This window comes from Drosophila takahashii, chromosome X (assembly GCF_030179915.1).
Source record: "Drosophila takahashii strain IR98-3 E-12201 chromosome X, DtakHiC1v2, whole genome shotgun sequence".
Taxonomy (NCBI): Eukaryota; Metazoa; Arthropoda; class Insecta; order Diptera; family Drosophilidae; genus Drosophila; species Drosophila takahashii.
In genome coordinates this window covers 12,028,532-12,047,730 of record NC_091683.1, presented here as the reverse complement: position 1 = coordinate 12,047,730, position 19,199 = coordinate 12,028,532, and the positions used below count along the sequence as shown (strand labels likewise).

The window sequence follows — 19,199 nt, the reverse complement described above, 5'->3', positions numbered from 1 at the left end:
CTTAATCCAAGTCCAGTCGAGCTGCATGCACGCAATGTTAACTTTTGCCAAAAGGCGTGGTGACAAGGGGGTGGTTTTTGGGTCTGGGCTCGGTATTGGGTCTTCAGCGGGTTAAGGGGTTCGGGGGGGTTGGGTTGGCCTGGCCCAAAACGACCTTGCTGAGGCTGGAGCTCCGGTTCTGTCGCTGTTTGTGCTTCAATTATGCCAAAAATGCGCACTGACACGTAAAAATAATGCATACTTCAAGGCGCGCCACCAAAACCGCATACAATATGTATGGGGATGCAGTGGGACTTGCCTAAGTGCAACCGTCTGCCTTGGAGACCTTAGTTCCAGATATTCTCAACATTTATTGTTTTTTAACTATATAGTAATTATGTTAAAACCATTATATATTAAAAATCCCTTTTCTGGTGATTTCAAATCTCTTTAAAATCTTTTTTAAGAGAAACAAAAGTTTTGTGGCCTACTTTTAGGCGGCCAATTAATTGCTTTGAAATTCGCAAATAGAAAACTTTGATTTGCAAATTAGAAAAGTTCGAGTTATGGAAGTTGGCCCGTATATAGCATATATTTATGTAGCACATGGGTGTGTGTGTGTGTGGGAAAGAAAGAGGGACCGGGTTGACAATGCCCGAGGAGACGGACGGACACGGGAAGAATCGAGGGAAGGCAGCAAGATGAGAAGAGAGGAGGGGAGAGAGGGAAAGGGGAGAAAGTGGAGGGGGTCGCTGGAGTGAAATGAGGAAAACCAGCACCGGCAGCCATGGCAATGCATATAACATTTTAATTTCCTGCTTATTAGCTGGGCCACACCCACAAAAGGCGGCCCACGCAAACTAACCCAGCTCACAACCACACTCACACAAAGCCCACATGCAGCCACACTAACACACTGGCCCCTAAACACACACACACACATACACATACGAGCTAACGAGCCCGCCCGCATACACTCACACACACGAGGCACTCACCCATACCCGCACAAATAATACAATACAAACAACGACTTGGAGTGCACTCTGCGAAGAGATTAAAAATAGATTTGAAGAAAGCGCTTAAATGGAGCAAATATAAGCCGAGAAAGCGCAGTGGAAAACCTCGGAAGAGGAATGGAAACAGCAAAGAGACGAAAGCCGATAAGTGGCAGAACAAGAACCTTCAAAGATTTGAGGACAATCCCTCAAACTGTATACTAAACCGAGCTTAAAGTGCAGCGACATCTTGAAAATATGGCATATTCATTACAAATTTTAGAATATATATGAAATGGTTTTGGTATTTTTCGAATGTCAGTTATGGGAAATAATATCCCTAACATGGGAAATAAAATATAACTATTGCCTACTTTTGAGCAAAAATTATAAAGAATAAAAATCTCTAAAAAATTTTAATTTTTAAAATTATTTTTAATTTACCAGAAGATATCGTTATTTTAGCCTCCTTAAAAATGCACTCCAGCCCAAGTTTAAGCCCAATTAAAGCCCAAGAAAAGGGAGTGGCCAATATGAGGCGGAAAAGCGGGCAGGAAAAAAACATGGGCACTCGAAAATCGTTGAGAACAGACGGCACAAAACCGAAGAAGGAAAGAAATCCGATAAGTAGACGGGCAAGAAATGGCAAAGATTACAAGATATTTGCCCATAAGCAGATATCGTTTGCAGTTTTCTTTAAATATTACAAGTGGGCGAAAGGAGAGTAATAATAAAAGCCACAGCTTTAAAGGAAGAACCACTTGCAAATTTCCATCACATTTCTAACATATTTTTCAACTTAATTAAAGCATGCGAAAAACCTTTAAGGAAAATTTGAAAATATGCAAATAGGCACTCTTATCTAAAATTTGCATTTCTCTCGTGTACATAATTTTGTACACCAAAGGGCATGAAGTTTATTCCAAAGTTTTTCATATTCTTTCTTTGCCTGCGGACCGTGTAGTTTTTTCGTAAAATATAACATCACAAAGTGAATGCGAAGGGAGAAAACAACAAAAAATCTTCAGTTTATTTGCCTTGTATCCATTAGTGGTACACATGTATATTTAGCCATTGCTGCCTTAACCAAAATCAAATAGTTTCTTCTCGAAAAATGTTGTATAAATAAAAACAATGTGGGGTAAAAACATGGTTTTTAATTGGCTGTACAACATTGACCTGGCGTACGTGACGTATGAGTGATATTTATGTGTATTTGTGAATGACTTGCACAAATAGCTGAGAGAAATGGCCGAGAACAAGAGACGGTTAAATGCCGACCAGGAAGAGGATGGGGATAAAGATGGTGGGGAAAAGGAAGGGGTAAAGGAAGGGGTTTCGGAAGGGGTTTAGGAAGGGGAAGAGGAAAGGGAAAGGGAAGGAGATGAAGATGGAAAAGGAGCCAACGAGAAAATCCACTAGCGAATCTACCCGGTGACCCAGGCGACTAACGGGACATGCGAAGATGCAGTGGCAAAGATACAAGTACAGGCTGACAGGGCTCCTCATGCACACAGATACTCAGCTGCAGGATACACTCACTCACTCACACACACAAGCTCACACGGGCACACAACACACACACCCAGAGCACATAAATGCAGGCATTAGTACACTGCGGAAAAGGGTTTTAGCCAGAGCTCGTAAAATACGGTCAACCGAATTTTCCTAATCGGACTGCTAAAAATTGGAATTTTAATTTTTGGTTTTTTTTTGCTATAACTTGGCCAAAAATGGTCGTACACCAAAAATACATACTGTTTTGAACAGATAACAAAATAATAAATAAATCCATGGTACTTTCCGGGTGATCTTGCAAAAATAAAATTTTCGCCAATTTTCAATGTTTTTGTAAGGGGGTACATCATGATTTTTTGCGAAAAATTAAAAATAAACAAGGTTTAAATGCCAATCGTTAGGAAATTTAATAACGATTTCAGAAAGGTATGACAATGGATATTTGGATCAATATTTCACTTGTTACGGTCAATAAACGAATTATTTTTTTTGTCAAAAATTGGGATCCGGGTTTTTGGTAAAAATTTGAACATTTTCCTGTTTGTTTTTTTGCTGTAACTTGGCCAAAAATGGTCGTACGCCAAAAATACATACTGTTTTGAACAGATAACAAAATAATAAATAAATCCATGATACTTTCCGTGTGATCTTGAGAAAATAAAATTTTCGTCAATTTTAAATTTTTTTTTGAAAGGGGTACCCCATGATTTTTTGCGAAAAATTAAAAATAAGCAAAATGTCCAGGTTTAAATGCCAATCGTTAGGAAATTTAATAACGAGTTCAGAAAGGTATGGCAATCTATACTTTGAATCATTTTTTTTTTGTTTCGGTCAAAAACTAAATATTTTTTGTGCATTAATAGTCGATTTTGTTAATACTTGATATATTTAACCAAACTTTCGTTATTAGCCTTGTCGATTTCTCGCGGTGTGTACGTGTGTGTGATGCGTTTTGTTTGTCATGAGCGCGGTTGGCATCCAGCCTACGAGGCCCCACATCCGCTTCCCGCTCCCTGGCGCTCTTATCCTGGGAGGAGGACCTCCTGCCTCCTGCCTCCATCCCCACATCCTCCCTGCACCCCAAATGTCCCTCTGCATCGCTCGTTTTCCTGTCATACCCCACACATTTTTCATTACACACTCTGTCCCTTGCAGCAAACGAAATTTTTGGATGCGCCTCGCGCGTCTTGCCACGGCGGCTTGTACTTTGCCACACTCGCACTCTCACTCACACCGGCACACTCGACCACACACACACACACACACACTGCACACCCATATTCCGCACACACACATGTGGCCAAACAATATAAATCACCAGCACTCACACTCACACTCACACAAACGTGTGCGACAGTGGTGGAGTTTTGAGGGGCGCCGACCAGGAAGTAGGATGAAATATCGATTTAATATAAGCCGGCGAAATGTATATACATATTTGGAGAATTATACCAAAACGTGACTGAAACATATACAAAAACGAGGAGACGAGACGGTCAAAGCCAGCAAAACGCCCCGTTACGTAATCTGCCGCAATGAACATTTTTTTCCCCATTGGCCGCACAAAATGTGCAATGCGATATGGCTATATGTATATGTATATATATACATTTTTCCTACATATATACAATTTTATGCACGTTTTTCAACCATTTTATAGGCAATACATTTAGTTTTTATTTTTAATCCGCAGCAATAAACTTTAGTTTTCATTTGAGAGTTGCAACAAAAAGGATTTGTACAGGTGCAGTTTGTATACACTTTATTCTATCTTATTTTTTTTCTAATAAAATAAAGTGAAATACTTCACAAAATATATAAAATCTTTAAATTTATTTAAAATTTATTTTCAGTTCCTAAGCACAAAATGTCCACTGCAGACGTCTTTTTTCTGGGCTTCTTGTGTTTCCTCAACATGTTTACATTTAATTAATGCGTACACATGGCTTAAAAGCTGATTATCCTTAATTAGTGTTGTCTTTGGCCACACATTTTACCTGAGAGCATTCGGCGCGGCGTAGGCTAGATTTCACTTGGCATACGTGGCGTATGAGTAATTTCGGCTCGGTGTCACCAAACTTTTTCGTTTCTATGCCCCAAAAAAAAATTAAACGCATGTTGAAAATAATTGCGTTTCCACATTTAATGACATCATAACATATGCAGAGATTTTAATCGTAAATCTCCTAAAAATCGCAGGTTTATTTTGGGATAAATTATTTATATTATTAGGAAAATGAAAAATAGGTCTGTATAAGATCTCTATGGAGACACAGTTTTAATATTAAAGTACAATTTATAACAGCTTGAACTGAAATATTCATAAATTATGATATTGTATACACTACGTATACGTAACGCATGTTCTTCACTTTTGTAAAATAAATGTTCTTTAAAAAACTTCAATAAATCCAATAAAAAAATAAATATTATTAAAATTATCCTATAATTTATAAGAATTTTTACTGGGTATTTTCAGTTTGAGGCATTTGTATTCCAATGCTTTTATGACTTCCTTTCCGGCATCCCCCCTTCGACCACGCCCCTGGAGAAATGCATCGTGGCGAAGACTAACTGCCAGGTCACCAGGGTGTGGTGACCGCACTCCGGTTCCGAAACCGAAACCGAGACCGAATCCGAGTCCTCATCCGTGTTCCGGGTTCCACAGTCCACAGGTTCGAAGGCAGGGGCATTGAAAATGTTGATAATTGAATTCACACGTGAATGATCACAATCTCGAAGCCTTTACTTGGGCCTATTGGCCTGCTCCTGTGCTCCTATGCTGCAGGACCTCTTTTTCGGAATTTGGGTGGTGGTTGGTTGGTGGATTAATGGGTTGGCCGGACTGCAGGCGGCCCAGATTGAATCGCTGGCTTTTTGGCAAGGAGCAAAGCGAAATGCCAAAGCCAAGCCCAAAACCGAGACCAAAAGCCAAGTAATTATGATCGTAAATTGATTAGGCAACGAGGGGCATACAAACGGGTGGCCCAAAAGGGGGTCGAACCAAGGACGGACCGCACAAAGGGGGTTAATGGAATTAGTGTTACATAATCTCTGTTGTTCCACAGCCTGCACTTGCTGTTGCCACGAAGCAGAGGAAGAAGATGATGATGATGCTGATTTTGCCGCCGGGTTAACCCACAAACGCCCTTCTTCAAATCACCTAAAAACTTTTCGGATAGCTTAACTTTTTATATGCACTGCGCTCTCATAGTTCTCATAGTTCTGTAGCGCAGCACTCTCCGCATAAAAAAGATAACAACTTTTATTGATCTCGAGAGTCTTACCAAAAATAGAGGGACAGAGATTGAGATGCAGATTGCCATGAAGATGGCGATGGAGACCACTAAAAACTTTAACGCAAACAAATTCAAAAACTTAAATTTGTTTATGGCCAGAGGTAACGAAACAAGTACTTGCTACTTGAGCCGCAATTTTCCTCTTTTGCAAATGGTGCTCTATATTTGAATGGAAAAGAATGGGCGGCCCATTCTGGGTAAAGCAGAGAAACCTAAATAAATTGATTACGAAAATTACTGCTAGTCCTGGATTTTAATTTGTAAGACTTTAACCCACGGTAGGCCGGGGAATATTTAAAAAAAATAAAATATTATATTATAAATAGGGATAGTATAAGGATAGATTTTGATTATAAAATGTTTATATAATTTATTTTAAGAAGCTTTTCTGTCGAAGAACTATTTAATCCTATTTTTAATAAGTTTAGTAACATAAAAAGAAGAATACTAAATTAAATTAAATTTTTGTTATATAAATTGAATGTTTTTAATATTTCCAAAAGGGAATTTCATACACTATTTATCTATTGACAGAATATTCATATTTTTCGAATCTGTCAATGCCAATGTTAGTCTTTGTCACCTGAACCAAAAAAAAAAAAAGGAGAAAACCTTTTAGCGAATCGCGTCCTGTGCGAAACCCTCGAGACCTCAAAAGGGTTAAGGCGTCGGCACTTGCAAATGCAGTGTTTTTGCACTCAACTCGAGAGCACTCAATTAGAAACGTTAAGCTAACGACCGCGCCGATTCGATTCAATTCGATTCGATCGAATGATATCGCACATGAACCCGAGAGGGATAGAGCTATATAGCCGCCCCCCTCTTTCTTCTTCGATCTCAGCGACAATAACGAATAACAAATAACGAATTCCATTCCAGCTCGTATCGAATTAATTTGCCTAAAATGTGGCACAAATCTCAATTGCAGCAGTGCACATCAATAAACAAAAACGCCAGAAAGGAGCAAAAACGACGAGCAAAGGAGCAAAGGAGCAAAGGACATGTGAGATTGATGACACAATCGAACAGGTAAGAGCGAGACAGTCGAATACACTCCAAGGCGAGTGCGAGCGAGAGGAAGAGGAAAGAGTAAAGAGGATGGGTGAGGGTCGCTGACTGCCAAATGGAAAATGGATTTCAGTATTAATTTCGCTGACGACGAAGGACTACGAGGACGAAGGACGAAGCGAAGGCACGTTGGCAACATCAAAAGCGAGGCATATCCGTCTTGACATTCCGTCCGGGCTGCAGATGCAGATGCAGATGCTGTAGGATGCCGGCGGTTTCCGGGGGTGTTACGGTATTACTACAGCACTACAGCACTACAGGGCTGTTCCACGGGTCTAGGGATCCATGCGGATAAGGGATGTGGATGTGGATGCGGATGGGAACGGGAACGGGATGACGGAATGTAGAGATGAAGAACCAGAGCAAAACTGCGGTTTGCCATCTCTGCAATGCGCCGGACCCCGTTGCCGGAATCTAACTTCAATGATGGCAAAAGTACAAGGTATGGGCGAAAAAATATACGTGGGTAAGCCGAAAGTGATGTGAGGTAAAGAGGGTACCGTATTTGGTTAACCCCGAATAATATGCTAGGTACACATATTGGAGAAATTTAGGTATTTATTCGATTCATTCTTATAAATGGTTATAAGTATACCTAGTTTAAATATTCATATATTTAGAAACTTTCTTATAAAGAAAATATAAAATAGATCATCATATTATTTCTATACCAGTATTAAATATCTTTCTTTCTCTTTCTACCCTTCTTAAAAAAAAAATTTAATTACAATGCTTAAAATAATAACAATATGACATCGTTATTCTTAAACAATTAAGGATATAAGCACCGTACTTTATGTCCTGTAGAATTAAAGAATTCTAATAGCTAATCTTATCATAAGTAGGTACTAGTATTAAAACTCTTTCCTTCTCTTTATACTCTTCTTATAAATAAATAATAACAATATGAAATCGTTAATTTTAAACAATTAAGGACCTAAGAACCGTACTTTATAGCATGCGAACCTAAAGAATTCGCGTTATTTTTCGAAAGTTTTGCGTTTTACCAAGCTTTTCAAGGTCTTTAATTTAAAGTTCTGAAACAACAGTTAAGTAAAAGTACCTAGCAACTGTCCATCACTGATCCTAACCATGTCAGCCGTGCTCCTCCCGCCTTTCCCGCCCCGCTACCCTCTTGGTCCATTGGTTTTCGCTTTTATGGCGCGGGCACACCTATTTTCCAAAAGGATTTCCCAGCATTTGCGGCAAAATGAAGCAACAACAATGTTGCAAAAACAAAAAGGATGGCGAAAAAATAAACTAACGCCAAGTTGGCTCTTTGTTATTTGGGCGTTTGGCAAGTTTCTCGGTGCCTTTCCGTTTTTATACCCTTGCAGTGGGTATTAGAACTTGGATTAGGAGTTTCCGGCTCAGTGAACGAGATATTTGTGAACCTAAAAAGTCATTTCTGCATAAGCTGTCTGCCTCAACGCGGATTTGTCCGAGACTATAAAATCAATAGGGATGAATTTTGCACAGCGTCGTCGTATTTACATTGCGGCGGTGGAACTTTAGGATCCGTATACGTGGGTATGTCCCAGGGGGTATAATATAATATAATATAACAGCAAAACATAGTTTATGTTACTTAAATAAGGGAGAGTACTTAAATATCAGGGGCAACCCATTATAACTACACAGAACCCATTGACCTACAAGGGTATTTCCAGATTCGTTTCTTCTAAGCCGTCGCTAGTTCTTTTTTTGGCTCTCCTACTTGTCGTCGTGTCGTCGTCATACAAAATAAATGGAATATCTTCGCGTTCTGCTCCTCCAGGCACTTCCTCATCCTCCAGTGCCTTTTCCTTTCCCTTTCCCCTACTTTTCCTGCGGTTCCATCCGTCATGCCTTGTACTCCTTACCCACTTTTTTCCCTGCTTTGCTGCTTTCTGTTTTAGATGAAAAGTGGAAATGCTGGCTGTTGCAACTTATGCAAAATATTTGCACCGAAAAGGGTTGGCTAAGAGCGCTGGCATACACATAAATAATTTATGAGCATGGGACAAATTGAAATTAGCATAATAAGGAGACAATACAGAAATCACTGGTTTGTTTTTCCATCTACTCGAACTTTAATTGGATGCATTTTTAGCCCTGGCGAGCCCGTTTGCGTTCCTGATAGCGAGCTAGAGCGGCCTCGAAGACCTCGCCCACGGTCCGTTTGCGCCAGACGAGAGTGCGATCCACTGGAGGCTTGGTAACCGTCGGCACGGGCAGCTCCTTCTCGTCCAGCTCGGCATCGGGTTTATCTTCTTTGGAGGGTGATTCCTCCGCTGCAGCAGGTTCTTTGCTAGGTTCTGGTGTTTCCTGGGGTTTTTCCTTCTTTTTGGCCTGGGTTTGCTTATCCTTCTCCTTCTCCTTAACCTTCTCCTCCTCCTCGTCGCTGGAATCGTCTATGCTAAAGTCGGAATCGGCGTCTATGTTGTTGGCTAAATGGGCCTGGGCCTGGGTTGGCTTGCTTTCCGCCGGATCCTCTGAAGCCTGGGGCTCTGGCTCCCGGCCAGCCTTCCTTTGCTCCTCCGCCTCCTCCTCGGAGGAGCGTCGCTGCCGGTAGCTCCGGTGCTTGGCGGCCTCCGCCTTGATGGGCTTGTAGGAGACCTCCTCGGTTGAGGGCGCCGTTTTGGGCGTCACCTGATCGACGGGGCCGCCCATCTTCTGCTCGTAGAGATGGCGATAGAAGCCGCCCAGATCCCTCTGCTTGGTGACATCGCCAATGGCCTCCAGATACTCGTCGCGCTGCTCCTGCTCCTGCATCTGGCGTATGGACTCGAGCTTCTTGCGGTAGGCGGCCGTCACGTAGGTGTCCTTGTCCTTGTACATCTCGCCCTCGGCCTCGCGATCCTTCTGCACCTGCCGCTCGATGCGCAGCTCCTTCTCCAGCTTCCGCCGCTCGGCGTGCTCCATCAGGCGGGCGATGTACTTGGGTTTGCGGGGCTCCTGGCTCTTCGACTGCTTGGCCTCCTCGCGCCGGCTGTCCATGTCGTCGTACAGCTCGTCGTACTGGAAGATGGTGGGATCCTCGGCCAGGGCCTTCTCCTGCTGCCGCCGGGCCACGCGGCGCTCCATGAGGCTGGGTCCGCTGGCGATTCCACTGGTCTTTGGCTTCAATTGCGGCGCCTTCCGGTCGTCGTCGCTCTCGGAGGCGCTGCTCTCGTCGAAAATGGCGGGCTTTGCGGCGGGCTTCGCGGGCGCCTTCTTCTGCTGCCCCGGGACAATGAGGCCATATCTGGGGGAGGGAATTTAAGGTTTAAAACCACTCAAAATGCTTGTTATCAACAAATTACTCACTGTTTGGACATTTTTGTTTGTTTATAAATTATCAGTGCGACCGTTTCGTGGGGCCAAGTAAATACTACAGCTCAGCTGCAGCACTGAAGTTGGGAGCAACCCTGAAAGAAAATATCGATGGCGCCAGCTTTCGATAGTTTGAATGGTTAGGGTTTGGACCAAGGATAAATACACAACATTAATTTATAATTTAATTCTTTAACTGATATAATTTAGTGAGCCAAAAACCAGCCAAATAGAAAAATTCGTCATTGCTTAATTTTAGTTGCAATGTTGATTGAGTAATTCCACATCTTTCAACATTAAAACGTAATTTTTAATCACATGTTCCAATTATATTATTGCCACATCTTAAGTTTCCCCATTAATACAAATTCAAATTATTACAAATTAAATTATTTAGTTTTTATTTATTACAAATTCCCTGCCCATTTAGCCAATCCCGCAACCGGCCAACTATCGATTGCCGCGCCGATTTTAGCCACTTCGCAGCCACCGGGCACACTATCCTCCGTCTCTTTCCTTCCGTTTCCCTTTCTTTTCCCTTTTCACGTTTGCGTGAGTGCGTGTTCTCCGCGATTTTGTTCACCGAAATTGTACTAAACCCACTTTTTTTCCTCTACTTGCAGCGGTCGTGTAAATCAGTGTTTGCAAACCAATCCCAGGTAATTGCCGCCTCCATGGGGCCCGTTGCAGCCGCCAAAATGCAGCCAGATAAGATTTGCGGCGAGCGCCGGTCGAAACATGTGCAAATCCCAGCTCCTCTTTTTTTTATTACAATTTTTTTACTGTGGGCCAATGGGCCAAAACTGAGTTTTGTTACTTGGCGCTGCCCCATGTAAACAACACATTTGATGCCCCGCATCGGATATATACGTACATATATGTACCCCCTTTTTTTTTGGTTATATATTTTTTTAATGTGCGAAAAAAATCAAGTGAAAAGTTGACCGAAAAGTGTGTTGCACAGTGTTGTTGATGTGCATGTGTGTGGGTGCGAGTGGCTTAAAAGTGTGGCAAAAACTCGAGAATACGCATAAATCGAATGTACCACTAAAAACCGGCTAAATAATACGAGTTTTGGAGTACTTGCGATGTAAATTTAACCCAAAATAGTTGTTGTTTACAGCCACTTGCACACACACACACACGGCCAAAGAAACACAGACAGTATCTTTTTTTCCTGGTATTTTGCACGTGTTTTGCTTGCCGTTTCTTTCTTTTCTCTTGCAACCCGTTATTCGTTGAACTAAGAAAGTAATGCTATAAGGAAACTATAAATATGATCTTTAAAACTGATTCTTGAAATTCAGGTCCCTTTGTCCGTATAAACTTTGGGATATCCGGGATCTTAGGGTTATTATAATTAGAATTTATAATAATTTGTTTGAAAGTTAGGCCACGCCTTCTATAGCCTCCTTAAATCCATAATTCCTACTTGCAAATATTGAATAAATTTTTATATCTGAAATATCTCATAAAATAATCAAGAAAGAAATGTTACCAACATTTGCTATTTCTTATAGATGGTCTTTTGATTTTAACAAACTACATGTGATAGTTCTTATGTCAATCTTCAGAAAAGTAGCCAAGTCCACATGTTCTAGATCTTCTAGGCAACTTAAATAACCTTTCAAGCTCAGTTTTTATAGTTTTCTTAAGGTCGTTCTTTTAAAGTTTAAAGCAATACCATATAGCGACTATAAGATTTTTTTTCTGTGACCCCTAAAAACCCGGCTATCGACTAATTGTACAATCCCTTTGCAGCCATGGTGCGTATGAACGTATTGGCCGATGCCCTCAAGTGCATCAACAACGCCGAGAAGCGCGGCAAGCGCCAGGTGCTGCTGCGTCCCTGCTCCAAGGTGATCATCAAGTTCCTGACCGTGATGATGAAGCACGGCTACATCGGCGAGTTCGAGATCGTCGACGATCACCGCTCCGGCAAGATCGTGGTCAACCTGACCGGGCGCCTCAACAAGTGCGGCGTCATCTCGCCCCGCTTCGATGTGCCCATCAACGACATCGAGAAGTGGACCAACAATCTGCTGCCCTCCCGCCAGTTCGGCTACGTCGTGCTCACCACCTCGGGCGGCATCATGGACCACGAGGAGGCCAGGAGAAAGCATCTGGGAGGCAAGATCCTCGGCTTCTTCTTCTAGGGCCACGGCATTTTGAAAACGATGGGGAGTTGATATGTAGATTGACGTTTTATTTCACCGACAAACCATGCATCCAAACTACGTTTTGTATACCACAAACCAGGGGCGAGAACGCTGCTGCATTCATTCAGACAACCAACGACAATGAATGTTCACAAAGAAACGCGAAATAAAATGATTGATACATAATAATTTTAATAACGATTTTGTTTACGATCTATGAACTATGTAAGCCGTACAGTGATGCAACAATAGCGACAGTAAATCGATCTGTTAACATTAAACCGACTGTTTATTATACAATATTACCTATATCGGAGATTCCGATATCATGGCCGTGATATTTTCAAATTCTATAAAGTCTGGGAGACTCAATTTGACCAAGCCATGCTGTTTTTTTTTTTTTTCGATATAATATATAATGACTCAAGAAAACCATGAATATAGGTAACTTTAATTGAAACTTGGTATTCTTTTTAGTTATTGATATGGTTATATTTATTACTCATGTAGTTTCAGGCCAATGTGCGTCTCTCGATGTACAGATATTAATAGAATAGTCGTCAAACCATAATTTAAATGCATTAAATATTTGTAGTATGTATAGTACATAACTTACAAAAGAGTTGACTTTTTCAATTTTCATAGGTACATGTTTACATGACCCTAAAACAGGAATCTTTAGAGCCGTTCTTGAGTCTATGCAATCTATGGTATTTTTGGCAAAAATTAGAATAATTTTTTAAGACCAAGTCTAACTTCTGATCTCCCAATGCTATAGTAAAATTCACTAATTTAAATTTACATTTCGTTAACACCAAATTTAGGATTATACAGGGGTGGTAAAAAGTATTTGCACATTTCTTATGAGTACGTGTAATTTGTGCAAATACTTCTGATACTTTGCTATCAACATTTCAAAAATGGATCAGTTTTGGCGGGCAGTGAATATCTCAGGTGGCAGCCCTCGATTTAAGTGTGGAATTGGTTCCTATATAACACTGTTTATTAAAAATCTATAGCATACGTTGCAGCTTAGACCAGATAAATCAGACTGTTAAATATGAATTGATTGGAGTGGGAAATTCGTTACCCCGAACCAAACGAGATTCCTGACAGGGGTCCTGGGTCAATTGTTTTGCCATTAAGTGCAATTACATTTCATATTGATTACCGATCGATATCGGTGTTGCGTGTGGCTTAGAATAAGTATAATTGATGAGTCCATATGGATGTTATCTACTTCTCAAAGGGGCCCCACCTACAACCTACAACTCGGCAATTGTTTTGGCCAACCCAACACACCCCTTACACAGCCCACTTCCTTATCGCAGAGGTAATTGAAAGGTCGAGCTTAGCCCAATATGGCGGAGCTGGCCATTTCGAGCATGTCATTCCGCACGACCCATTCCCACTGATATCACTAATACCACAGAGAAAGCCTCCCGATTACCACTTATCAGTCTATAAAATAATCAAATTACGCCACAGACAGCATAGTAAAAAAATTTTGTTGTCAGAAAAATAGTACCCGCATTCTATTGTTTTTTAGATGATATAACTTTTTAAAGGACTTTGGAAACAATAGGGAATATTAGAAATTCAAAATTTAATTCGATATCTCATCAAAACCCTTTGAAGTATTCGAAATGTATTCACTATTAACCAATTTTTTAAATATAACCGCTAGTTAGTGAAACTTTTCAACAGGTGTTCAATAGTTATTTTTCCAATTATTTTTCCTAATTATAATTTTACCATATTTATCACTATTGTTTTCCCCTCAGCTGTATGTGTTTTTGTACTTTTTGTTCCGGGTACCGACTTCTGGCGATTGGCATTCATATATTGGGAATATCAGAGTCATTTCCCACCCATTTGCAATTTGCTGCAGCATTCGGGTGAAATTTCATTACAGCTTTTTTTCTGTTTTGCCACCCAATAATTATCGATTCGGAATCACATCCATTGAAAGTCACCGACAATGACATTTGCAACGCCCTCAATAGGCCCGTTGGCATAGAAATCGGGCTCAGACCGAGTTTATTGTACATTTCTGTAGCTTTTTGTACCGCTTTGGGTGCAATGATTCAGCAGAGGCAATCTCTTTTTGCAGCTGTCGTGCGACTGATGAATATGAATAGAGCGTTTTCTGTACAACTTGGCAAACAAGCTCAGGTAAAAACGATTTGGAATCATCAAAGTTGTGGCAACGCGAAGTTGGGATGCCCTTTCAGGAGTAATACCTATATTTAATAAAACAAAATAAATAAATAAATTATTCTTATAATTACTTTTTACGAACAATAATAATATTGTTCATACGCAGTGATGTCCCAAGAATATCCCTAAAACTTCTTATAAAACCCCTAAGTAATATAACTATTAAAAAATATTAGTATCCCATATTAATTTCTTTATAACCATTGAAAATCCCATTTTTTCTTTTAAACTACAGGGAACCAAGGGTTATAAACAGGAAAGTAGATATATAAACCCAATGTATTTACTAAGTAAACATACCTATTAAAAAAAATTAGTATCCCATATTATTTTAGTCAGAACCATTGAAAAAATCCCATATTCCCCTTCAAACTACAGAGAACCAAGAGTTATGAACAGGAAAGCCCACATATTAAAAAACATTTATTTACTAAATAAAAGAACTAATTAAAAAATATTAGTATCCCATATTACTTTAGTCAGAACCATTGAAAAAAGCCCATATTCCCCTTCAAACTAAAGGGAACCAAGAGTTATGAACAGGAAAGACCATTGGTAGTGGCTATTATCTTAGCGACCATGGTGTGTGAACTTGAGTTTCCCTGGGCAACAGGCGCAATTAGCAGACTGATAATGATAATGGCGGACGCAAAGTTACCAGTCGGCTATACCCGATCCACCGATACAGAAAAAAGAAAAAACAGAAAAAGGCAATAACTAACGACGTAACGTGCGCAGCGATCAGATCGCACCACTTGGCGTTGAGAAAGGGTTCTGTTTCGGTTTCCAGTAGGTTCCAAAGCTTTTTAGCTGCCTCGCAGCTGGTCGGTAGACCCCAGCTATAGATACTATATGTATGTTTGACTTGGAGAAACTCGTTTCGGTGGAAGAGATCCCAACCGTCGAAGACACGTCGTGTGATGAGCCGCCAAGCTACACGTAATAGTTGGACCACAGATCGGGCGGGAGACTGGGTAGCCCACTCGCATATATATCCATACATATGTATAGTCAAGACCCGCTTAATATGCAAGCCATCCACGTCGACTAGACGACTCTCGCTTGCACTTAACATTGAAATGGACGGGATGATGGTGGCAAAACGGGAATTGTGCACTCGGTTACTGTGTCACCAGCAGCTGTTGCTGCACTCGGAGAAAATATTACCTATATCATTGGGAAATAATATTATTATTGGATGTTTTTTGGATTATCATGATTTTTTAGGTCATTATCTTAGATCTTTTTTAAAGAAATGGAGTTGTTTTGATCGATACACTCAAAACTTAAGATCTTTTAGGGCTGATATTTTTTAACATGATTTTTTAGGTCATTATCTTAGATCTTTCTTAAAGAAATGGAGTTTCTTTGATCGATATTATAGTTTGACCATTTCAAAACGTTTTGTTAAAATCTTGTAGATAAATATCAAACTTTTAATATAAAAATCTTACGAAAATTTAGAGATTTTTAAATTTTCTTTGAGTTTGAACATTATATGACATTTAATATACAAATCTGATTTAAATTTCGTGAAAATTTTTAATTTCAAGTCATATTTTTAGCCTATCTTTTAAATGGTTGTAAAGTAACGATGAATCATGAAAACTTTAAGTTCTTTTATAGGATGACACGCCTGGTTTCTCTCTGTGCAGCTGGCATGACGTCGATGTCTCAGCGGGACATTCTTGGCACTCTGATTCAGTTTATTTCCCATTTCGCAACTGCCAGCCGCAGACGGTGATAACTTCTTGTTTTTTTTCCACTTTTTGTGGAAATGTTTCCCCGGCTGATAAGCCCGGGGGTTTGAGGCGAAAGTCCGCCCGCCACCCCCTGATAAAGACCCACGTGCGCCGACTTCTCGTTTCTTTTTTTCCTTCGTTTATTGTGGTGAATTACAAAAAAAAGCACAAAAATAAATCACTTTCCGCTTAGCTTCTGCAGGTGTTTCTGGTTTCTAGTTGGTTGTTGCAGGGGAAAGGCGACAGTTTCACAGTTTCATCTTCTTCTCTCTACGCTCTAGGGTTAATATGTAGGATATATGTAATATGTAGGCGAGGGGGTTGCGATTCGAATCCGCTCCCGCTCGCCAGGAGCAGCCCCCCGCCCATCAAGCAGCTAGCCTCTTTAGGAGGTGGTCTCGAAGTACTCCTTGGACTTGGTGGGATCGGCCACCATGGTCTTCTTGCCGGGCTTCCAGTTGGCCGGGCAGACCTCGCCGTACTTGTCGGTGTACTGGAAGGCCTGGACCAAGCGCAGGGTCTCCTCCACGCTGCGGCCCACGGGCAGATCGTTCACGGTGATCTGGCGCAAGTTCTGCTTGTCGTCGATGATGAAGAGCCCGCGGAAGGGGATGCCGGTCTCCTCGTCCAGCACTCCGTAGTCGCGGGCCACCTTCATCGACTTGTCGGCCAGCAGGGGAATGTCCATGCTGCCCAAACCACCCTGCTTCCGGGGCGTGTTGATCCAGGCCAGATGGGTGAACTGGCTGTCCGTGGAGCAGCCGATCACCTCGCAGTTGATCTTGCGGAACTCGGCGGCGCTCTCCGAGAAGGCGATGATCTCCGTGGGACACACGAAGGTGAAGTCCAGCGGGTAGAAGAACAGCACCAGGTACTTGCCCTTGTAGTCGCTCAGCTTGATGTCCTTGAACACGCCGTTGACGACGGCGGTGCCGGAGAATTCGGGAGCGCTCTTCTGTAGCTGGGGCATCTGTGAAGTGGGGTGTTACGAAGGGTTGTTAAATTGGTCTCTAAAATATAGCCAAGGATATCTGAATAAAAAGGTAAAACAATTGTGCTAACATTGCTTTTAGTGTATTTCGAAAGAAAACTACCTAAAGATCCCCTATCTCAAAAATTTCAAGAAAATAAAAATTTCTATAATCTTTTGTGTATTATTTTTAAACTAAAAAAATGTATTAATTTCTTAATTCTTTAAATTTTGAGTTATGATAATTAAAATGGTTAGAATAACTGACTCTAAAATTAAAATTTTACCATATTAAATACATTCATTGAAAAAATTAAAAAAAAAAAGCGGAGCACTTTAATAATTTAACTGTAAATGCAATAATAAAATCAATTTTTTAACAAGAATATAATATTCCTAAACCTAAACCTTACTATTTTTGAAGGTGATATTATGAAATCCCCTAAAAAAATGTAATTTAGAAGGGTTGTAATTTATTTACACTGAAAGCCCCTATAAACCCCAGTTCTAATGAGGCAATTACTAAAGTTGAAGTGTAATTGCCCTTCCAGATATTTCGCTATAAACTGGGGGGAGATCGAAAAAGAAAAGAAAAGCTGAGCTCTACAAAATGGCCGCCAGACGAAAGAAGTGGAAGAAACCCGGAATAATAAATTAGCCGAAATTTGGCTGTTCCCGTTTCGACGATTGAATTTATTGAACTTTCGGCACGTTTTGCACTAAAGTTCGCCATGTAATGTGTAATGGATGCCAATCGTGGCGAATTAATTGCAAATCACAAATATTTCTGAATTGGCAAATATTTCCTCTCGTTTTGATTTCATTCTCTGCCCTTTTTTTTTGTATTTGCCGGCTGGGCATGTGTGCGTGTGTGTGTGAGTGTGCGACGGACGTGCCAATAAAAGAAAAAAATAGGGGAAACTATGCTCCCGGTGCAAAATGGTGAAATAATCTCGAATCCGAACATCATTATCGCGATGGCACATCCACAACAGCGATTCTAGTTTCTAGTCTTACGATTCTCTCCACCAATCTCTCCCTGACTTTGCCCAGAATCAGCGACCTGTTCATCGCAGCACTCACTTTAGTTAATTTTCTTGGTAAACTCGGTAATTGCTCGACTTCCGCGTGGGTTATCTGATTCTCGCAGCAGCGGCTTTTGCACAACGTTTCGGCACAAGTTCGCGAATGAAATGGGTTCTCAACTGTTCGACTCAATTGTTTTTGCCTTAATTTGAAAAGCTTTTGCTTTTTGGTTCGCGGAAGGGTGTGAAAAGTACATCAGAACAGCAATGTATCGATATTTTTTCGAGTAAAAATAAATATTCACGTCGTGATTTTCGGTTCCCTTTTTGGCCGCAGTGGCGCTGTCAAATGTTAGATTCGGCGATTTCTAACAGAAATGTTAATGTTGGCTCTCCCGCTGCTCTGCCAATGTAAGAAAACTATTGTATCTTAACATTTCTGTTAAATTGAGAGGAAAGAGAGAATGAAATAGTTCGAGCTTTGAGACTTTAATTTGAAAAGCTTTTGCACAACGCTAGTTCGCGGTAGGGATGTGAAAAGTGCATCAGAATATTAATATCGATATTTTTTGAATAAAAATAAATATTTACATCGGTTCATGGTGCTCTTTTCGGCCGCAATGGCGCCACACATAGCTTTTCTAATAGGCAGCCGATACAACCTCCTGTCACAGCGGAGACATTCTCCTCAAAATTTGGTAAACAATTAAATTTTCCCAAAAATGATGATAAAATATCAATTTTTTTGGACGAAACAAAGGAAATAATAGCCCAAGTATGGAATGTCATACCTTGTTGAACTCGTAGCTTAATTCTGAATCAATTTCCGTTGAAATCCGGACATTTTAATTTTTTACCATTTTTAGCAAAAAATTATTTACCCCTTATAAAAAATGTAAAAATTGGTAAAAAATTAAATTTTCCCAA

The 19,199-nt window shown here is 40.6% G+C and overlaps 3 protein-coding genes across 4 annotated transcripts; 1 reads left to right on the top strand and 2 right to left on the bottom strand.

Annotated features, from left to right (window-relative positions):
- Positions 1 to 7,967: 7,967 nt before the first annotated feature.
- On the bottom strand, positions 7,968 to 10,234 carry LOC108054778 (nuclear speckle splicing regulatory protein 1). The gene is made up of 2 exons (XM_017137847.3): positions 10,151 to 10,234; positions 7,968 to 10,088 (listed from the first exon to the last, which is right to left on the bottom strand). The coding sequence occupies exons 1-2, from the start codon at positions 10,159 to 10,161 to the stop codon at positions 8,951 to 8,953; spliced, it is 1,149 nt and encodes a 382-aa protein (XP_016993336.2). The 5' UTR covers positions 10,162 to 10,234; the 3' UTR covers positions 7,968 to 8,950.
- A 399-nt stretch (positions 10,235 to 10,633) lies between these two features.
- Positions 10,634 to 12,504, top strand: RpS15Aa (Ribosomal protein S15Aa). 2 transcript variants are annotated; one of them, XM_017137842.3, is made up of 3 exons: positions 10,634 to 10,712; positions 10,780 to 10,815; positions 11,918 to 12,504. In XM_017137842.3, the coding sequence occupies exon 3, from the start codon at positions 11,920 to 11,922 to the stop codon at positions 12,310 to 12,312; it is 393 nt and encodes a 130-aa protein (XP_016993331.1). In that variant the 5' UTR covers positions 10,634 to 10,712; positions 10,780 to 10,815; positions 11,918 to 11,919; the 3' UTR covers positions 12,313 to 12,504. The 2 variants fall into 2 exon arrangements, with proteins under 2 accessions (XP_016993331.1, XP_016993332.1); XM_017137843.3 differs by having other exon boundaries at positions 10,691 to 10,708.
- A 3,895-nt stretch (positions 12,505 to 16,399) lies between these two features.
- On the bottom strand, positions 16,400 to 18,490 carry Prx2 (Peroxiredoxin 2). Its single transcript, XM_017137841.3, has 2 exons — positions 18,331 to 18,490; positions 16,400 to 17,247 (listed from the first exon to the last, which is right to left on the bottom strand). Exon 2 carries the CDS (start codon positions 17,245 to 17,247, stop codon positions 16,663 to 16,665), a length of 585 nt encoding a protein of 194 aa, XP_016993330.1. The 5' UTR covers positions 18,331 to 18,490; the 3' UTR covers positions 16,400 to 16,662.
- Positions 18,491 to 19,199: the final 709 nt, after the last annotated feature.

Bases quoted from the DNA above. Each gene is read 5' to 3' on its own strand.
- RpS15Aa (XM_017137842.3), top strand. From the start codon at position 11,920: ATGGTGCGTATGAACGTATTGGCCGATGCCCTCAAGTGCATCAACAAC.
- Prx2 (XM_017137841.3), bottom strand. From the start codon at position 17,247: ATGCCCCAGCTACAGAAGAGCGCTCCCGAATTCTCCGGCACCGCCGTC.